A 17,991-nucleotide genomic window follows, 5' to 3' on the forward strand; every position below is an offset into this window, starting at 1 on the left:
TTTATTTTCCCAGCAACCATGAAAACTATGGACGACCAAACCTCCCGAAATTAAAAATAAATAAATACATGTATAAATAATTATTGGAATAAATAAATAAATAAATAAAAGGAATGAATAAATAAAGAAAACAGGGACAAGCGAAGGCATTTTTGGTTTTTTCATTTGGGTTTTGGAAACAAAAATCAAATAATGAGTGTTCTTTTCGTTTTTCATGTTTTTGTTACATAATGAAAAACGAATGAACGAATGATACACGGATTCAAGCGGGTCAGAAAATGGATGGATGGATATTTTTATTTTTGAATTTATTTCCACTCATATTTAATTATTTGTATTGAATCTTTTTATTTTTTTATTTATTTTTACATTGTTTTTATTAGACATTTTTACAAGAAACAACAACAAACAAGGATATAACAATAAAGGTCGCAGAAAGTGTCAGTATAGGTTCAACGTGCATTAATTCCAATTTTTATTTGATATTAAAATTTCACTATTATTTATTCATTCATTAATTTCACATTTTGGCAGGTTTGGTTCTCCATACGGTTGAACAGTTCAATAAAAACATTAAATTTATCAATAAAGGTTTTTTTTTCTTTTTTAAAGGCAGAGTCCGGAGTGGGCGGAGTCTGTAGTGGGCGGAGCCAGGGATGGACAGACGTGGCAGCGCTTCTATTTGATGTCGGTCAGACACTGATCTTTGTGTCTGTAGCAGGTAAGAAGTTTAGCTCAGGGTTTAATATTTAATTTAAGCTTTACTGTGATATTTACTGTGTGTGTTAGAAAGTAAAACACCTCTGCTTTAAGCCACGGACTAAATAACACAGCTAACTGTTGTTGTTTGGAGCTAGCTAAAGGCTAACGTTCTGTTACATCTTCACAATAATTGGAATATTGGTAATCAATACTAGAAATCACTGATTTCATTGATAATCCTGTTCTTGTTTGTACGAGCATTAGGAGAAAAAAAACTATTGGTAAATATTGTTAAATCAAGTGTTGGCCTTTTGTTTTGTGCAAAGATCCACTTTGGTGTTTTATTATTGATCATATTTATAGTGAAATTATCATTTTAATTTATAAAAACATTCAATAAAATCACAGTGTTGCATTTTAACCTGGATGTCTAGGTTTTTATATTTGACCTGAGGTAATAATAATAAAAACAAAACTATATGTTTTATAGTAGGATTTCAAATGCAAACTTTTTATGAACAATATTTAAAATATACATTAATCTTTTTTAATTGATTGATGTATTTATATTTTTGTATTTATTTTTACTTATATTGTTTTTTTTTTTGTATTTCATTTCCACATTGTTATAATTTCTGTAAATCTAATGATGGTCAATAATGTAACAAAAGTGCTGCTGATCATTTATTTATTTATTGATATTTAATTCATTTCATATACTTATTTCCACTTTATTTATTTAATTTCCATCCAAATGTAATGTATTTATTATACATTTTTTTACATTTATTGATGTATTTATATTTTTGTATTTATATCCACTTTATTTATTTATTCATATTTCATTTTCGAATTTCATTTATTTTTGTTAATATTTATTTATTTATTTATATTCATATTTCATTTTCGAATTTTATTTATTTTTTGTTATTTATTTATTTATATTCATATTTTTGTATTTATTTCCACTTATATTGATTTATTTGTATTTAATCTTCACTTTTGTATTAAGTTTTTTAAAATGTAAATATAATAACTGGTCAATATTGTAACAAAAGTGCTGAGACCAAAACTTATAAACTTTTTGTTCTTTATCATTACATTATTGACCAGTTAATAAATTTCGGGTTTTACTACATTTTTTCCGTTACATTACATTTCAGGCTCTAACCTGGTTTTGCTGTGTCATGATTTTAAATAAAGAGAGAGGGTAAAAAACAAGAGAAACTGACGATGATGATGATGAAGGAAATAATGAAGCCCAATGATGGGTTATTATAACGTAGTGTGCATATTCTCATAATAAATGTGAGTATTTCTGATGAAGAACAGGTGAGGGCGCTGTTGGTCTAAAGAACTACAGAGTTTTTAATATAACATGAGTTGATGAGGGGAGTGTGTTTGATGACCGAACCAAGGCCAGTGACATTAGAAATAAGCTTTATTGGTGTCATGGTTATTTTTTAATTCTAACTAATTATTCATCCAGCAGTACCGTACAGCTGTGTGACGCTCAGGATTTTTCCAGGAACAATGTTTAAATGAGAAATTTCTTGGTTTATAAATTATTTTCAGGTGAACATCAGCTGAGAAGATGATGGAGGAAAGTAGGACTGAGACCCCCCCTCCTCCTGCAGACCTCCCTTTGACCCCCCCACCTATGGCTATGGCTCCTTGTAAGTGAAGTACACTAAATCACACGTGTGTTCATTCTGAGCTTTAGCCTGCTCACGTGAACTGATCATGCTGAGTCATGGTAGGATAAATAACATTAAAACCAAACTGTTTCAGTGTTTGTTTTACCATTATTATTGTTATTGATTTATAAATGTGATCACCTAATTATTGAATCCAGTCAGTAACATCATTTTTAGCCTACCGAGCTATCATCAACCAGTGACTCTTCTTCTTCTTTCGTCTCAGCCCCTCCTGCGACCGCCGGTGTCTCCTTTCCCCCTGTAGCCCCTCCCACTTCTGGCTTCTCCATGAATGCGAGCTATGACATCACACGAGGACACGGCGGTAGAACGCCACAGACTCCACTCATGCCAACGTTTAGCGCTCCTGCAGCAATGCCAGGTCAGTGCCACACGTCTCACACACGTAACTTAGAAATGTTTGCTCTGTCACACTCAGAAGCACACATGTACCCCCTGTGTTCACTCATACCTTCACTCTTTAAACAGTGTCAGAATCAGAATCAGAATCAGAATCATCTTTATTCGCCAAGTGTATGTTGTACACACGAGGAATTTGACTCGGTCAGCTGTGCTCTCTCCAATAGTGAAAACAAAAATTTTTCAACAATAAACAATCAGCTAGAAAAGATGATAATAAGTATAAACATAAGTATAAATATAAACAGTAGTTAGACTAGAATGTGCAAATAACAAGATGATAATAATAATAATAATAATAATAATAATAATAATAATAATAATAGTATAAAAAAATAATTAAATAGATACAAAATAAAAATAAAAAAATAAGATAAAAGAAGGAAAATAATAGAAAAGAAAGATAATAATAAAATATAATAATAATAAAAGGAAAATAGTGCAGTAGAGCATTGATAAGTAGTGCAGTAGAACATTTAAATTAAAGGTATGTACATGAACAGTGTGTGAGTGTTTATGCACCAGTCCTGTCCTCTCTAACATGACACAGTTTATCACACCTGCCTTACACATGGCTAATGATGGCCACTGTTTTTATATGCAATATAATCATGACTTATTGTTTGCAAAACAACACGCATACTAATTATCAACATAAGATGACAAATGCAGACAAAAATATCAGAAAGCTTGATTCTTCGCTCTGAGACTGAGCATTATCTAGATCACATGTGTCGAACTCAAGGCCTGGGGGCCAAATCCGGCCCTTTGGAGCATCCAATTCGGTCCGCAGGATGAAAATAAAAATGACGGAGAAATAAGAATCACTGTGTAAATGAAAGTCAACAATATTTGCAGGCGTTCAGTGTTCACCGGTGCTTTTATTGCATGATTCCAGTCATTTTTAATGTTAGACAGTTGAAAAAACCTCTAAATTCTTACAAAATTGTTTAATTTTCCTCAAATTATGGCAAAATATTTCCCTTAATTAAATAAAAAATGGTCATAAAATTTAGGAAATTTAAACTGTAGATCCTGTTGGGACTGATGTCTGTCACTATTTGCTTGGATATTGTCGGTTTCTTACATATTTTGTATTTTATGTATATGTAGAAGTGCAAACTCGGGCACAATAATGTTGAAATTACTCGTTTTCCCACAAAAAAAATCTGTGACCCACTTGAAATCAAACTACTTTGTATTTGGCCCCTGAACTAAAATGAGTTCGACACCCCTGCTTTAGAGCATCAAATCCGGCCCGCAGGATAAAGTGGAAATTAGAGAATATATGAATCATTGTCTAAAAAATAATAAAAAACCAAGTAATTCATTTGTAGATATCTCAGCCTTTCCAAATACATACATTCAATGAAAGTCCACAGTTTTCCCACGCTTTTATCACATGACGGCAGTTATTTTTAGCCTCAAATTATTGAAAAAAATTAAAATAAATTACCTTTTTTAAAAGCCTGCAATTATATTAAAATTATTCCACAAATTTTTCCCCAAATCGAATAAAAATTGGTCACAAACTCAAAGAAATTTAAAGACTAGATAATGTCTGTACTTTCATTACTATACATATATTTATAGGGCAGAATATTGTTGAAATTCCTCGTTTTCCTGCTTAAACATATTGGCCCTCATTTATCAACTGTTCCTTAAACATTTTCAAGGCTTTTGCTTTTAAAGGGTTTTGTAAATTTATTTTAATGTGATGTTTATTGCCTAAAGTGTGCGGACAACTGAGGTCGATATAAACGTCATATTTCCGTGTGTGTCTTCAGGATCGCTGCATTATTACGGCCAAAATGATAATCGCGATTATTTTGATTAATATGGTAAATAACGATTCTAATCACAATTATTTATCATATTAGGGAAAAATCTGTGATTTTATTGCACTACTTTTAAACAAACAATATGCTTACAGTGCAAACGTAAGATTTTAAATTGAATTATAATTTAAGAAATTAAATACTTAAACTGAATAAATACACTGTTAGAGTGCAGAGCCCATATTTTAAATGTAAATATTGCAGGTGATCAGGTTAATTTAATCATGGCAACCAAAATCGTGATCACGATTTAAAATGTGATTAATTGTGCAGCACTAAGGTGAAGTTGTTCTCAGTGCACACAGGGGGGCAGACGTCTCCTGCTCAGTAGCTGATCCTCTTCTACAGAGCGTTTAACTGAGCTGCTTTAAGTCACTTTTCACACGTTCAGAAAGAAAATATTTGTTTTACTCCAACTCAGATGTGAGGATGCCGATTTAATTTTCGCGTTTGACCTCAGTGGGCGGGGCCTCTGAAACAGGAGGGTGTGCCATGTGAATGAGTTTGGTCCTGTCGTACGACCAAATGTGAACTCAAACTGTTATTGTGGGAGAACAAATGATTTTCAGCTGATTTATAATGTATTGATTGAATGTTTATCTCTACAGGTCCAATGATGTCCAACCCCATGGTGCAGCAGCCTGCTATGACCAGAGCATTAGATGCTGGATCTCCAATCACGTTCCCAGAGGTTGAGGATCCCAGAGTGTCTGCAGACACCAACAGTGAAGGAGGAATCTGGGGCTTTTTCAAGGTCACATTGCTCTAATAAATGTAGAAGAAGTCAATCCTAAATGTAAACAAACTGCTGTTAGAATAATCATAGGAAGCTTTTAGGAGTAAAACATCAGCCTGTGCTCACATGCAGACAGTTGGGACACTGCTGTAGGTCTGTGTTGTAAAGAGATCCTTTCACTGTTTTACAAATATGGCCAAAATTCATCTAAATGTCCTTATTAGTAGATCAATGTCTAACAAAACACATTATTTTGCATCATATTCATTTAATTACCTTTAAAAAATAGGACTACTTTACAGTTTTAGAGCCTGTGTTCCTTCATCTTAAAATCATGTGATTGATGATGTCACATGGCCCCACTGCCTGTAAACATCACATTGTTTTCTATTAGAGTGAAACATTCAGCCTGATTTTTACATCATTTAGTAACTTTTTTTAGTCAAAATAACAACTTGTGCTGATTTTATTTGCTCTAAAAAACAGGACAAGTTAAAGATGTCGATGTAAAGCTCTTTTGTATATCGAAAAAGGATAAAATAGTTGGGACTTTTTATTTAAAAAGTAGGAACAATTAGTTTAAACTGGTAAATAATGGGCATGACAAAAGGTGAATGTGGTTAAATTGGCCAAAATAATCATGAAATATGGTGAAAAGAGGTTAAAATTGACAATAATGGGTCAACATAGGTGACATTAGGTGGAAAAGTGGTGGAAAGGGTTAATAAGTGCCTAACATGTGCAGAAAAGACATTGAAATTTGATGTAGAAGTGTCAGAAATGGGAGTAATGAAGCAAAAATACATTAAAAGGAGCAAAAATATGGCAAGAAAAAGTGATGAAAATAGATTAAAATGTGGCAAGTTTGGTGTAGTGGCAGAAAAAGGGTAAAAATAAGCAAAAATGGGCTCAATGTTTTATAATTTTGTAATGTATATTATTCTATGACACAAGCAGAAAAATGACTTCAAACAAACTGGACTGTTTAGGTGTTTAGGAGGATGGAGATGTAAAAATATCATTTCTGTAGTGCTCTAGGATTTTATTTTCCTATAATAACGTGTGTGCGTGTGTGTGTGTGTGTGTGTGTGTGTGTGTGTGTTTAGGGAGTAGCAGGTAATACTGTAGTGAGGTCAGTGCTGGATAGAACCAAACACTCAGTGGAGTCAGTGATCACCACCCTGGACCCTGGCATGGCTCCGTACATCAGTAAGTCAGATTGAATGTTTTTCTGTGATGTTCCACAACCTCTAATTTAACTGATGAACTCTTCCCGACCAGAGTCCGGCGGTGACATTGACATCGTGGTGAGCTCGGGGACACAGATGCACGTGGAGGCGGTGAGAGACGCCTTTCAGGAAGTCTTCGGTCTGGCCGTGGTCACTGGAGAACCGGGTCAGTCCAACATCGCCCCCCAGCCTGTGGGCTTTGCTGCTGGTGTGAAGGTGGGTTCTATAACCTGGTAAAAGCCTCACGTACTTAGAAAGGTCAACTTTCTTATCACTTAGGGTTCTAAAGAAAGGTCAACACACAAATAAATACTGTTTTTCCCTTTTGTGCAATGAAATAATCATAGTTCAGTGTTTAACTGGCAAATAATGGGCATGACAAAGGGTGAATGTGGTATGATTGGCAAAAGTAAGCATGAAATATGATGAAAAGAGGTTAAAAGTGACAATAATGGGTCAACGTGTGTGACATTAGGTGGAAAAGTAGTGGAAAGGGTTTATAAGTGCTGAGAATGTCTTGGAAGTGGAAAAAAAGCACAGAAAAGGCTTTGAATTGCATTAAAAGGAGCAAAAATATGGCAACAAAAAGTGATGAAAATAGGGTAAAATATGGAAAGTTTAGTGTAGTGGCAGAAAAAGGGTAAAAATAAGCAAGAATGCGCTCAATGTTATGACACAAGCAGAAAAATGACTTCAAACAAACTGGACTCAATAAAAACCGTACATCAATGTCGTAACCATGGAAACCATGGTAATAAGCTAATAAAATGTAGAAGGTCTCCACGTGTCACAGATAACATTGTTTCCTCAGTAGTTCTAGAAGCACACGGCCATGATGGAAAAGTAACTAAGATGAAAAGCTCGTTACATTGTTCTCATGTGACTGGATTGATTCAATTAGACAAAGTGCAGCTGAACTGTTTTAGAAGTGGATGTTTTATCTGTTGTTTCCAGACTCTGGACTGAGTTAGTCCTTGTCCTGTGCTACTCATCCTCTTTAGAAAGAACGAAGTCAGACATAGGCAACTGGGGGTCCGGGGGCCACATGTAGCCCTCAGTCTAGTTTTGGGTGGCCCATAAAGTACTTGTAAATGCACACAGTGATTCCAATAACACACAAAATGACAGAAAAATATGTAAGATGACAAAAATACACAAAAATTACTAAAAGTACCACACAAAAGGACACATTTTTAGGAAAAATGACTCAAACACACACAAAAATGACCACAAAATGAGAGAAAAATGAACAAAACAAATATCCAAAAAGTCGTAAGAAAAAATAAAAACAATGAGAATGACGACAAAAACACACAAAATGACAGAAAAAAATTGTCTGACTCTAATAAATTTATAGGAAAAAATACTTCAAAAACCCAAAACGACGACAAAAATGACACCAAAAAAAAATATAGCAAAGGAAGACAAAAATATACAAAAATGACACAAAATGAGATAAAATACATAAAGGTGCAACATAGATACTCAAAAAGTGACAACCAAAAACAAAAATACAGCAAATGACTCCCAAAAAAATACAATGACAACAAAAACACAAAATGGGAGAAAAGTAATTATTCAAAAACACACAAAACAAAAAAAGCACACAACCCTTTGTTATCTCCTGTATTAATCTCTTCTTTATTCTAAATTCTGACATGAATATTGATAATGTGGCTTTGAAATCTGATGTGAAGCATTAGTAGTGCTGAACATAATGTGTTGCTCATCTTTTGTGTTGAATCCAATGATTGTGTATCACTGATTGTGTATCACTGATTGTGTATCACTGATTGTGTATCACTCAGGGAGCTCAGGAGCGTATCGACAGTCTACGTAGATCTGGAGTGATCCATGAGAAGCAGCCAGCGCTCTCTGTGGAAAACTTTATCGCTGAACTGTTTCCAGACAAGTAAGAGATGAATTCCTGAGAGCACAGTGCTAGCACGCTGCTAGCATAACGCTGTGGGATAACTGTGTAGCTATGAGTGGGCTCACTGTTACCACAGTGATAGTTACTATCTGATATATGACTTTCGTTTGCATAGTGAAATAGAAACCAGAACAAAGGATATTTTTTAATTCTTAACTTCATTTTTTAAACTGCTTACATGAAATGATTCAATGCACAAATGCATTTTTGGCAGAATGTTCACATTTATTGTAGTGCTGGGACTTTAATGCTTTAATTGTGATGAATTAAATACAGAAAAATAAGGCACTTTTTCATTGCACTCCAAGCAACATAGAACCTTTCACATTTCACGAGTTCCCACTGTACCATGATACTGATGCACAGCCCACAACACAAGAAACAGGAGAACCAGAGGAGAAGTTGTTGCTGTGCTTCGTTAATTTTAGTTACAATAAAAACACAGGATGGAAAAATAAAGCCCAGTTCTGTGTGAATTTTGTTAGAAAAAGAGTTTGTGGAACAGTGGAACTCTGCTAGCCTCAACTAGCACCTCAATACTAAACATGTAGCAGCTAACGCCTCAATGTTAAAAATGTAGCAGCTAGCACCTCATTGCTAGCCATGTAGCAGCTAACACCTCGATGCTAAACATGTAGCAGCTAACACCTCAACGTTAAAAATGTAGCAGCTAGCACCACATTGCTAGCCATGTCGCAGCCAACACCTCAATGCTAATCATGTAGCAGCCAACACCTCAATGCTAATCATGTAGCAGCCAACACCTCAATGCTAATCATGTAGCAGCTACAGAAATAATAAACTATAGTTGTTTAAGTTCATGTTTTCATTGGTTCAGTCATTTACCAACATACAATTAAATTGGAAAACGTTGCTTCTCTGCTTTATATTGTTAATTATAAAGTCTCCAATTAATTACATAAATTGTTTCAATCGAGTCCCACCACTAATTTATTGTCTAAAAAATGGTTACATTACATCATTTATGTTCTTTCATTTTGGCATTACACTGACTTAGTTTAAAGTGACAAAGTTATGGTGGTTTGATTCCATTCTGAGCTGTTACAAAGTAACTAAAGTACACGTTCCTCCTCCGCTGTGTTCTTCAGATGGTTTGACATCGGATGTCTGATCCTGGAGGACCCTGCTATCAGCTTCCGTGTGGAGGTCTTCACCCAGGCCACGCCCCTGGCTCTGGAACATGTGCAGCAGGTGAACCTCGGAATCACTTTAACAGGTCACAGATTTAAACCCTGACCTGGTCCCTGTGTCCCCAGGCCCAGTCCATGACCCCTCCAGACTACAGCCTGCGCTGGTCAGGTCTGACCGTCACCGTGGCTGAGGTCCTGGAGCGTAGCCGGCCCAACGTGCTGAGGGTGGACTGGCACCGGGCTGTGACCGGCATGAGCCAACGTCACATGATCCACGGCGCCGCCAAGGCATTGGCTGGAATCTACAAGCAGCAGCTGCCCCCCAGGACTCTATGAAGCTGGTGATTCTACGTCCAGGAGCTAAATATGATGAGTCAGCAAGGACGGGTACGCCATGTTGGATGACTCATCAGATGTCTTTTCAATGTTTCAATATCAATAATTCAATAATACATATGTAATACAAAATCTATATTTTCAGAATGATCTCATCTTTCTTTGCTCAGAAGATTAAATCAGTGGCTAAACATAATTATGACTTAAAACCTAATCTAATATCTATCAAACTCAAATATTAACCAAATGTTTCAACTGGGTTTAATAAAGATTTTTTTTGTACAAACATCTTGAAAGTATTTTTTTCCCCCCAAAAATGACAACCTTAAATATATATATATATATATATATATATATATATATATATATATATATATATATATATATATATATATATACAAATGTATTTGTATAGAATATTTCATACACAAAACAATTCAATGTGCTTCACATCCTAGATTTCCAAATCGTCATGGGGGCTACGTTTTAGGACATCCTCAGGTCTCAGTGAGGTATCAGCAAAACCTCTGTCACTGGTCAGACCAAACGGACTCATGACTCAGCAAAACCTCTGTCACTGGTCAGACCAAACGGACTCATGACTCAGCAAAACCTCTGTCACTGGTCAGACCAAACGGACTCATGACTCAGCAAAACCTCTGTCACTGGTCAGACCAAACGGACCCATGACTCAGCAAAGGTTAAGCTGTATGAATGTTTCATTTAACTATGTATTTATTAAACAATGCGTTGATTTATCTTAACTTTAAAAAAAGTAAAATAAAAGAACAGCTTTTCAACTTACTTTGTCATGTGTACTTTCGGTTCCTTCAAAATAAAACATGTTGTGTTTTAAGGCCTGAGGTTGTGAGTCAGATTAATTTTATTTTGAGGCATATGCCATCTGACGACGTTTGGTTTGACATGTGAGGGCGTTAGATTTGACGGAGGTTTTGCTGAGTCATGAGTCCGTTTGGTCTGACCAAGGACAGAGGTTTTCCTGATACCTCACTGTGAGACCTAAAGTGTCCACCGTAGGGTGGGCTGAGTACCATACTTCCTGTTGACCATCCTGATTCTCATTTCTTGATGAAAGCTCATTGACGCCATGTTCTTTCCTTGTTTTGTTCTCTGATGGTACACGTTGTACTTTGTCTTCATCAGGACTGATTGCAGTGACTAATGAAGGAAAATAGGATGAATGTGAAAAGTTTCACTCTGGTCTTTTTTAAACACACTCCATCTGCTCTAAAAAAGATGACGACGTTCCCAAAAGATCTGAAAGTTTTCTATAAAATGAGGTGAATGTTCAGCACGAAGACAAAAACTTATTCCGAGAGTAAATCCTTGAGAATTTCAGGTGTGCTTTGTGGACTGAGGTAGGGTTAGAGTAATCCTGAAGAGGTTTGACACTGAACAGAACTCCATGGAAAGATTTCTGAAAACGTGGGTCATTCTATTCATTAAAAAAAAAATGTCTTGACATCCCACGTAATAAGTTCAGTCTCAATACATTTTGAAATGTTTACCAATTGTTTCTTAATAATTCACTTCACACTGTAAATCTTTGGTTTAATAGGATGTCTATGTACATAGACATCACTAATGATTAGTCACATATATGCATTGGTTCTTGGGTCACACGCTCTGGAAATATGAACATATACTTTTTTTTAAAGCTATTTTTATTGGCCCATAACTGCATGTGGGAATGTAAGAAAACAATCTAGTTTTGATTGTAACTAGTGCAGTGCCCGTAGGAAGTATGTCTCTGCCCACAGAGTGATTGGCTCTGTCTGGTGCACCCATAGACTGCCTCTAACCTGGCCAACTGTTGCACGTGATTAAAGCCAGCAATGGCTCAATCCACAGTGATGATGTCATCAGTTCTAAAATTTGATAAAATGACCCACTCCCGGTGGACAATTTTATGAAATGATTAATTAACGGTATCATTGCAGACCTAAGAAAACCGACGTTGCACACCTTTGAACCAAGCAGCAGCCATGTTGAAAGTCTCAGCTCTGTTTGTCCCTGAACTGCAGAGATATTTGAGGAACACACACAGACAGACAGAGATTCCTTGCGTTATAGATAGATAGATATACTGTATAGATAGATAGCATAAAGGTTACTCTTTCTTGGGATATAAAATAATTTTTCTTTATGAGACTTCTTTATTTTTATCCTCGGTATTTGTTGTTTATTAGTGTTTTATTAGTAATACATTTTTTGTGCGTGGACTGTTTGTGAAATGACATGGAGTGACACATGATGATGTCTGAACCTCATGTGCTTTTATTTCACTCTTCTGTTCTTTCATACACTCTTTAATATTCCCTGTGAATGGTTTCATAAATTGACCCAAAAACTGTGTAACTCTGAACACTCGCGAGGACGACGTTGACAGAATGAGTTGCTCAGAATAGGATCTCACTTCAGATCTTGGAGAGTGTGTTTGATTCGTCTCATTGACATTTAACGTTGGCGTTGGTTTCATACTTCCTGTGGGAACTAAAGATAAAAACAAGTCGATCTGTTTGATTTAACTTTTTCTGTCTCAGTTGTAGTTTCATTTCCAGTCCCTGCTACGTTTTTACTGTTCTTTAACCGTCCTCTCACAGTTACTGTTTACCGCTTTTAAAGAAGAAATGGGATTTTAAAAACCACAGAAATTGGTTAAAAGTAGCAAATTATGGGTAATTGAATTTTAAAATGTAGGAAAATACTGTTTAAACTGGCAAATAATGGGCATTAATGGTGAATGTGGTTACATTGGCAAAAAATAAACATAATATATGATGAAAAGAGGAGAAAGTGAAAATAATTGGTGAACATTTGCAATATCAGGTGGAAAAAGTGGTGAAAAGGGTTTATAAGTTTTATATATAGTCTTGGAAATAATTTTTAAAAAAGTGCAGAAATGGTGGTGAATTGGTTAAAACAAAGCAAATTAGAATGGCCAAAAATGAATAGAAAAAGTGGTAAAAAGAGTTTAAAGTGTCAATATTGTTTTAAAAGTGACCAAAAATGGTGGAAAAAAACAGAATTTGTAAGGTTGCAAAAAGTAGGAACAATTAGTTTCAAAATAGTGGAAAAGGTGGTGAAATGGGATTTTAAAAAGCACTGAAATCGGTTAAAAGTTGCAACTTAGAGTGGACAAAAACAAACAGAGAAAGTAGTAAAAAGGGTTTATAGTGTAAATATTGGAACAATTCCTTTAAACTTGCAAATAAGGGACATGGCCGATCATGAATGTGGTTAAATAGGCAAAAATAAGCATGAAATATGGTGAAAAGAGGTTAAAAGTGACAATAAAGGGTCAACATATAGACATTAGGTGGAAAAGTGGTGGAAAGGGTTTATAAGTGCTGAACATGTGCTGAATATGTGGTGTCTGCTGATCGCTTTGATATATTCATATTAGACGATCAAAGTCCTGATAAAAGTCTTCTGAATAAATGAAACCATAACTTTTTCATTCTAGAGAAAAAATGTTTCTGGGGTCGCCAGAAATTTGTGATATTTCGGTCACGACCCGAAAAAGGTTGCGAACCACTGCTGTACCTGGTGATGGAGAAGAACACAGCAGCACACTCCGTTACTCAGTTTATCTAAAAACAAAGCTAAACTCAACAGGCCCCTGGGACCCTAGACCCCAGCCCAGGTAAGCCCATGCATTACGGCGGCCTAGGTGATATTCGCTCCTTCAAAAAAACTTCAGATGTTCAAAGAGGATCTCCAGGGAGACCGTGCACTTTTCTCCTCAGTGAAGAAACCGCTTTAAAGAGGAACTAAGCCCCCACCGTTTGGGGCTGACCTGAGTCTAGGCTGGAAATAAAAAAAAAATGCCACATCTTGAACCCCAAGTCTGCAATGATGACAAATTGTGTCTTACCTTTGTTGTTTCTTATCAAAAGTTAATCCAATGTGTATAAAACTCCATATATATCAAAATTGTGTCATCAGATAAACATCACTATTACACATATCGAGGCATTTCACAGTTGAGAAATCCGTCCAATGAGCCACAGCACTCGTGCGTAAAATGGCCGGTCCCTCCTTTACCCAGCTCTGATTGGCCAGGGCTAAAGCCCACCCCCCTAGTATTTGATATCACCAAATTTTACAGGCTCTGAACTTTACAATGCAGTGTCAAACATTCTGATTGGTCAAAGCATCCATGCGTAACGGCATCAAAAAGTGGAACAAAAAATATCATTACGCATGGCACCGCAGAAACCTGAATGTGTTTATTTCATGCCAAATTGCACCATCTAGTGTTCAAACATAAGACTAACAATGATTGGCATCAATTTGACTGACATATTACAGTTACCACATTTGTTCCCAAAGTTGTGGAAAACTTTGGCACAGTTGTGGCAGAGTGGGCTTCCGCCTCAACTTAATTTATTTTTATTTATTTTTTATAAAATCACGTGTATCTTTGGCCAAATGTTTATTATTATTACCAAACTTGCTGTAGTTGATGTCCATAAATTAGTTCAATGACGTCTGCCTTTGTAGCCTTCCCTATTGAGAATTGGCTTTATACTTAATGTAAATTTCTTGTTTTTTTTTTTTTTTTTTTTTTTTGGACGGAATACAAATGTATGTATTTAAAACATGATTTATTGTTACTCAGTATCATATATTTCTAAAATTTTGTTAAGACACGCCCAGTCTTCCCCAGGTCCGGGGCTATATTGCGATATTTTACCACATGATTATCCTATCGATCCAAAAAATGTCCAAATCGATTTTTTTAATCATGTTTTTTTCAATGAAAAAAAATGAAAAATACTATTGGATACTTTTATAGATATGTGGTTACTTCTAACAGAATCTGTTGTAGAAGCAATTTTTTGGGTATATTCTTTATATTCTGTATTTATATATTATTTCAACCCTGTTTGCTGCTTTTCTTTTCTTCTTTTACTGCTGCTGGAATTTGAATTATCCAACTTCTATATTATCTTGTTTAAAAGTTAAAACATTTTTTAAAAATGTAATTTGACACTTTGAGAAACATTCCACTTGTTTTTGATATTTGTGCTTGAATTACAGTTAGTTACTATTTACTTGTCTTCATAAGTTTAAAAACAACAAAATAAATTACATTTCACACCATTTTGTACTTGCAAAGTTGAAATTTGTAAATGATATCGTGATATATTGCGATGTATATCGTATTGTTTAGTATCAGGATGCAAATTGTGAATTGTATTGTATCGTTAGATTCATGTTATTTGTGGTTATTTTTCCAGAAAACAAACTTTTTCTACTTGTGGTTAAATATTCCTGCAGGATAAGCGTGCACAGAAAACCTCGATGATTCACTTTCACTGAACAAACGCTCCGTCGTGTTGGTTGTGATTCCAGGGTTTTTTCCTTTTCTTGGATAAATAATTGAAATGATCTTTTCCCCCTGAGGCAGACGTTTATTCCTCTGTGGGCATCCCACAGTCGGGAGCTCCAGGCTGGGAATCTGCTGCTGGGGGAACGTTTGTTCACCTGAAACAGCCTCTTTAAACGGGTGGATGGATAGAAAACACAAAAATAAACATGTTACATGTTAGACGGTAATGGAGGTCACGATGGGCAATTTTTAGGACATCCTTCACACTTCGGTCTAAAAAAATTCTGAATTTTTTACCAATTGTTCCGTAATTATTCAATATTCACACTGTAAATGTTTAGTTTGATCTGATCAATACTTTTTGAGATATGGACAATTTAGTGAGGGGGTGTGTCCTTATTTTTCTTCCACATCTTCCAATATATCACATATTAAGGAAAATATGGTATAGTAATAAGCTCCACCCACTCTCTCAGAATATAGAAATAGATCTGCTATACATCATATCTGGTGGACATGTCAGCTCCTCTAAATAGTCACAAAGTCAGTGTGTGTTTGGGTCTAGAACATGTTTGGAACATGGGGAGCCCATTTTTGCTTTTTTTTCCCCCTTTTTTCCCCTTCTACATCAAACTTTCCATATTTTTGCTCCTTTTAATACATTTTTGCTACATTTCTCCCATTTCTGACACATTTTAATGCCTTTTCTACACATTTTTTTCCACTTTCCAGACATTCTCAGCACTTATAAACCCTTTCTACCACTTTTACACCTAATGATATGTTGACCCATTATTGTCACTTTTAATCTCTTTTCACCATATTTCATGATTATTTTTTGACAATTTAACCACATTCGCGATTTGTCATGCCCATTATTTGCCAGTTTAAATTTGTTTTTCACACAATTTGCAACTTTTAACCAATTTGTGGTTCACCACCTTTTTCACCATTCTTGGTCACTTTGAACCATTTTATTAGTGATTAAAACCATGATTTCCATCTTTAAGATGACTATAATAATAATAATAAACGTTCCTGGATAACAGTGGATATTATTCAGATGAATAAATAAATGTGGTTATCACAGATTCATAGAACAATGGACCATCATTTTACTGACTTTATGGATGGACAACAAAAATCTCCCCTTTATTCCCCCTTATAGATGGTCCTGTCTCCACATGACTGTTCTTCAATGTTCATGTCTGTGTTCAACCACCTTCAGCTACAGTGGGGGTCCCCGCTCTGTGGGACCTTTATTTTGGAGGGTCCCCACTCTCTTGGACCTTTATTTTGGAGGGTCCCCGCTCTCTGGGACCTTTATTTTGGGGGTCGTGGGTTGAAAAGGTTGAGATCATGTACCTTCCCCTCATGTATATGTGGACGATGTAACCATTCTAAAGAGTTCATGCTAATGCTAACTGGTCTCTAATAACAGACCCAAAGCCTGCAGAGGATTAATAATCTAATCCAGTCAAGAAATAAACCTGGAAAGGTGTTTTTTTCTAAGATAAAACCTCTTGAATCCATTTCTAATGCCTTGTCAGGGACAGAAGAAGCTGAACAAATGAGAGCAAAAGTTATGGAGGTGAAATCCAATTCATTAGAGACAGCAGGAAAGCTCATTGTAACATAAAACATATCAGCTCACACCTACACACGCTTATAAAGCAAATGGATGCTCAAGGGCATGTGTTGACCTTGACACAGATTCAGCACACGTGTAAAGAAGGAAAACTGAAGCTCATGCATGGAAAACGTGCACAACAGTGCAGATTAGAACTGAAGGAGCAGCACTAGTGAAAACACTGACCATGTTGTGGATTTATAATTAACCAACACTCCCTGAATCACATGTTTAGATGATTATTTATGATGTAATGCTGTAGATGATCTCACTGTGAATGCTGAAACATCTGGAACGCTGTCAGGCTGGTTCCATTTAAAATGGGTTTGTGATTCATGATAATGATATAACACGTCTAACAAACAGCAAGAGGAGAATATATACAATAAAACTTTATTTACCTACAGAGATTCCTGAGCAAATTATATAAAGGTTTTTTTTAAAAAATACCTCATAGCAGATTATAAACAAATGATTTAAAAAAATACATGTTTTACAGATTACTGGGACATCAATAATAAGTGAGAAGCTGCTACATCTGCACAGTCATCATACGGTCAGTGCAGTATTTATCAGTTTTAAGTTTTTTACCGTCACATTCATACACGCTATAAAATAAGGTGTTACTATTCAAGACTTAACCTATTTCAACCAGTTAGAGTGATAACTATATCTAGAGTTAATCCATTTAATCACACCTAAATATTCTGGTGGTTGTGTTTCCTTACCTGCTGTGGGGGAGTTTACAAAGATTGCAGCTTTTGGCTTTTATTTTGGTACTTCTTTTGAATTTGCATATTAGCAAAATATTTTGTTTCACCCGTGACATTTAGATTTAGATTTAGATTAAGATTTACATTTAACATTTAGCTTTACATTTATCATTTTGTTTTCAACATTGAGATTTAACATTTCATTTTTAACATTTAGATTTATATTAAACATTTTAGATTTACATTT

General features: G+C 35.3%; 1 protein-coding gene across 1 annotated transcript; it reads left to right on the forward strand.

Annotated features, from left to right (window-relative positions):
• The first annotated feature begins 617 nt into the window (after nt 1-617).
• Nucleotides 618-10,328, forward strand: prrc1 (proline-rich coiled-coil 1). Its single transcript, XM_028462439.1, has 9 exons — nt 618-721; nt 2,278-2,378; nt 2,626-2,781; nt 5,266-5,411; nt 6,500-6,602; nt 6,675-6,838; nt 8,431-8,534; nt 9,665-9,767; nt 9,833-10,328. Exons 2-9 carry the CDS (start codon nt 2,297-2,299, stop codon nt 10,040-10,042), a joined length of 1,068 nt encoding a protein of 355 aa, XP_028318240.1. The 5' UTR covers nt 618-721; nt 2,278-2,296; the 3' UTR covers nt 10,043-10,328.
• The last annotated feature ends 7,663 nt before the right edge of the window (nt 10,329-17,991 follow it).

This window comes from Gouania willdenowi, chromosome 12 (assembly GCF_900634775.1).
Source record: "Gouania willdenowi chromosome 12, fGouWil2.1, whole genome shotgun sequence".
Taxonomy (NCBI): Eukaryota; Metazoa; Chordata; class Actinopteri; order Blenniiformes; family Gobiesocidae; genus Gouania; species Gouania willdenowi.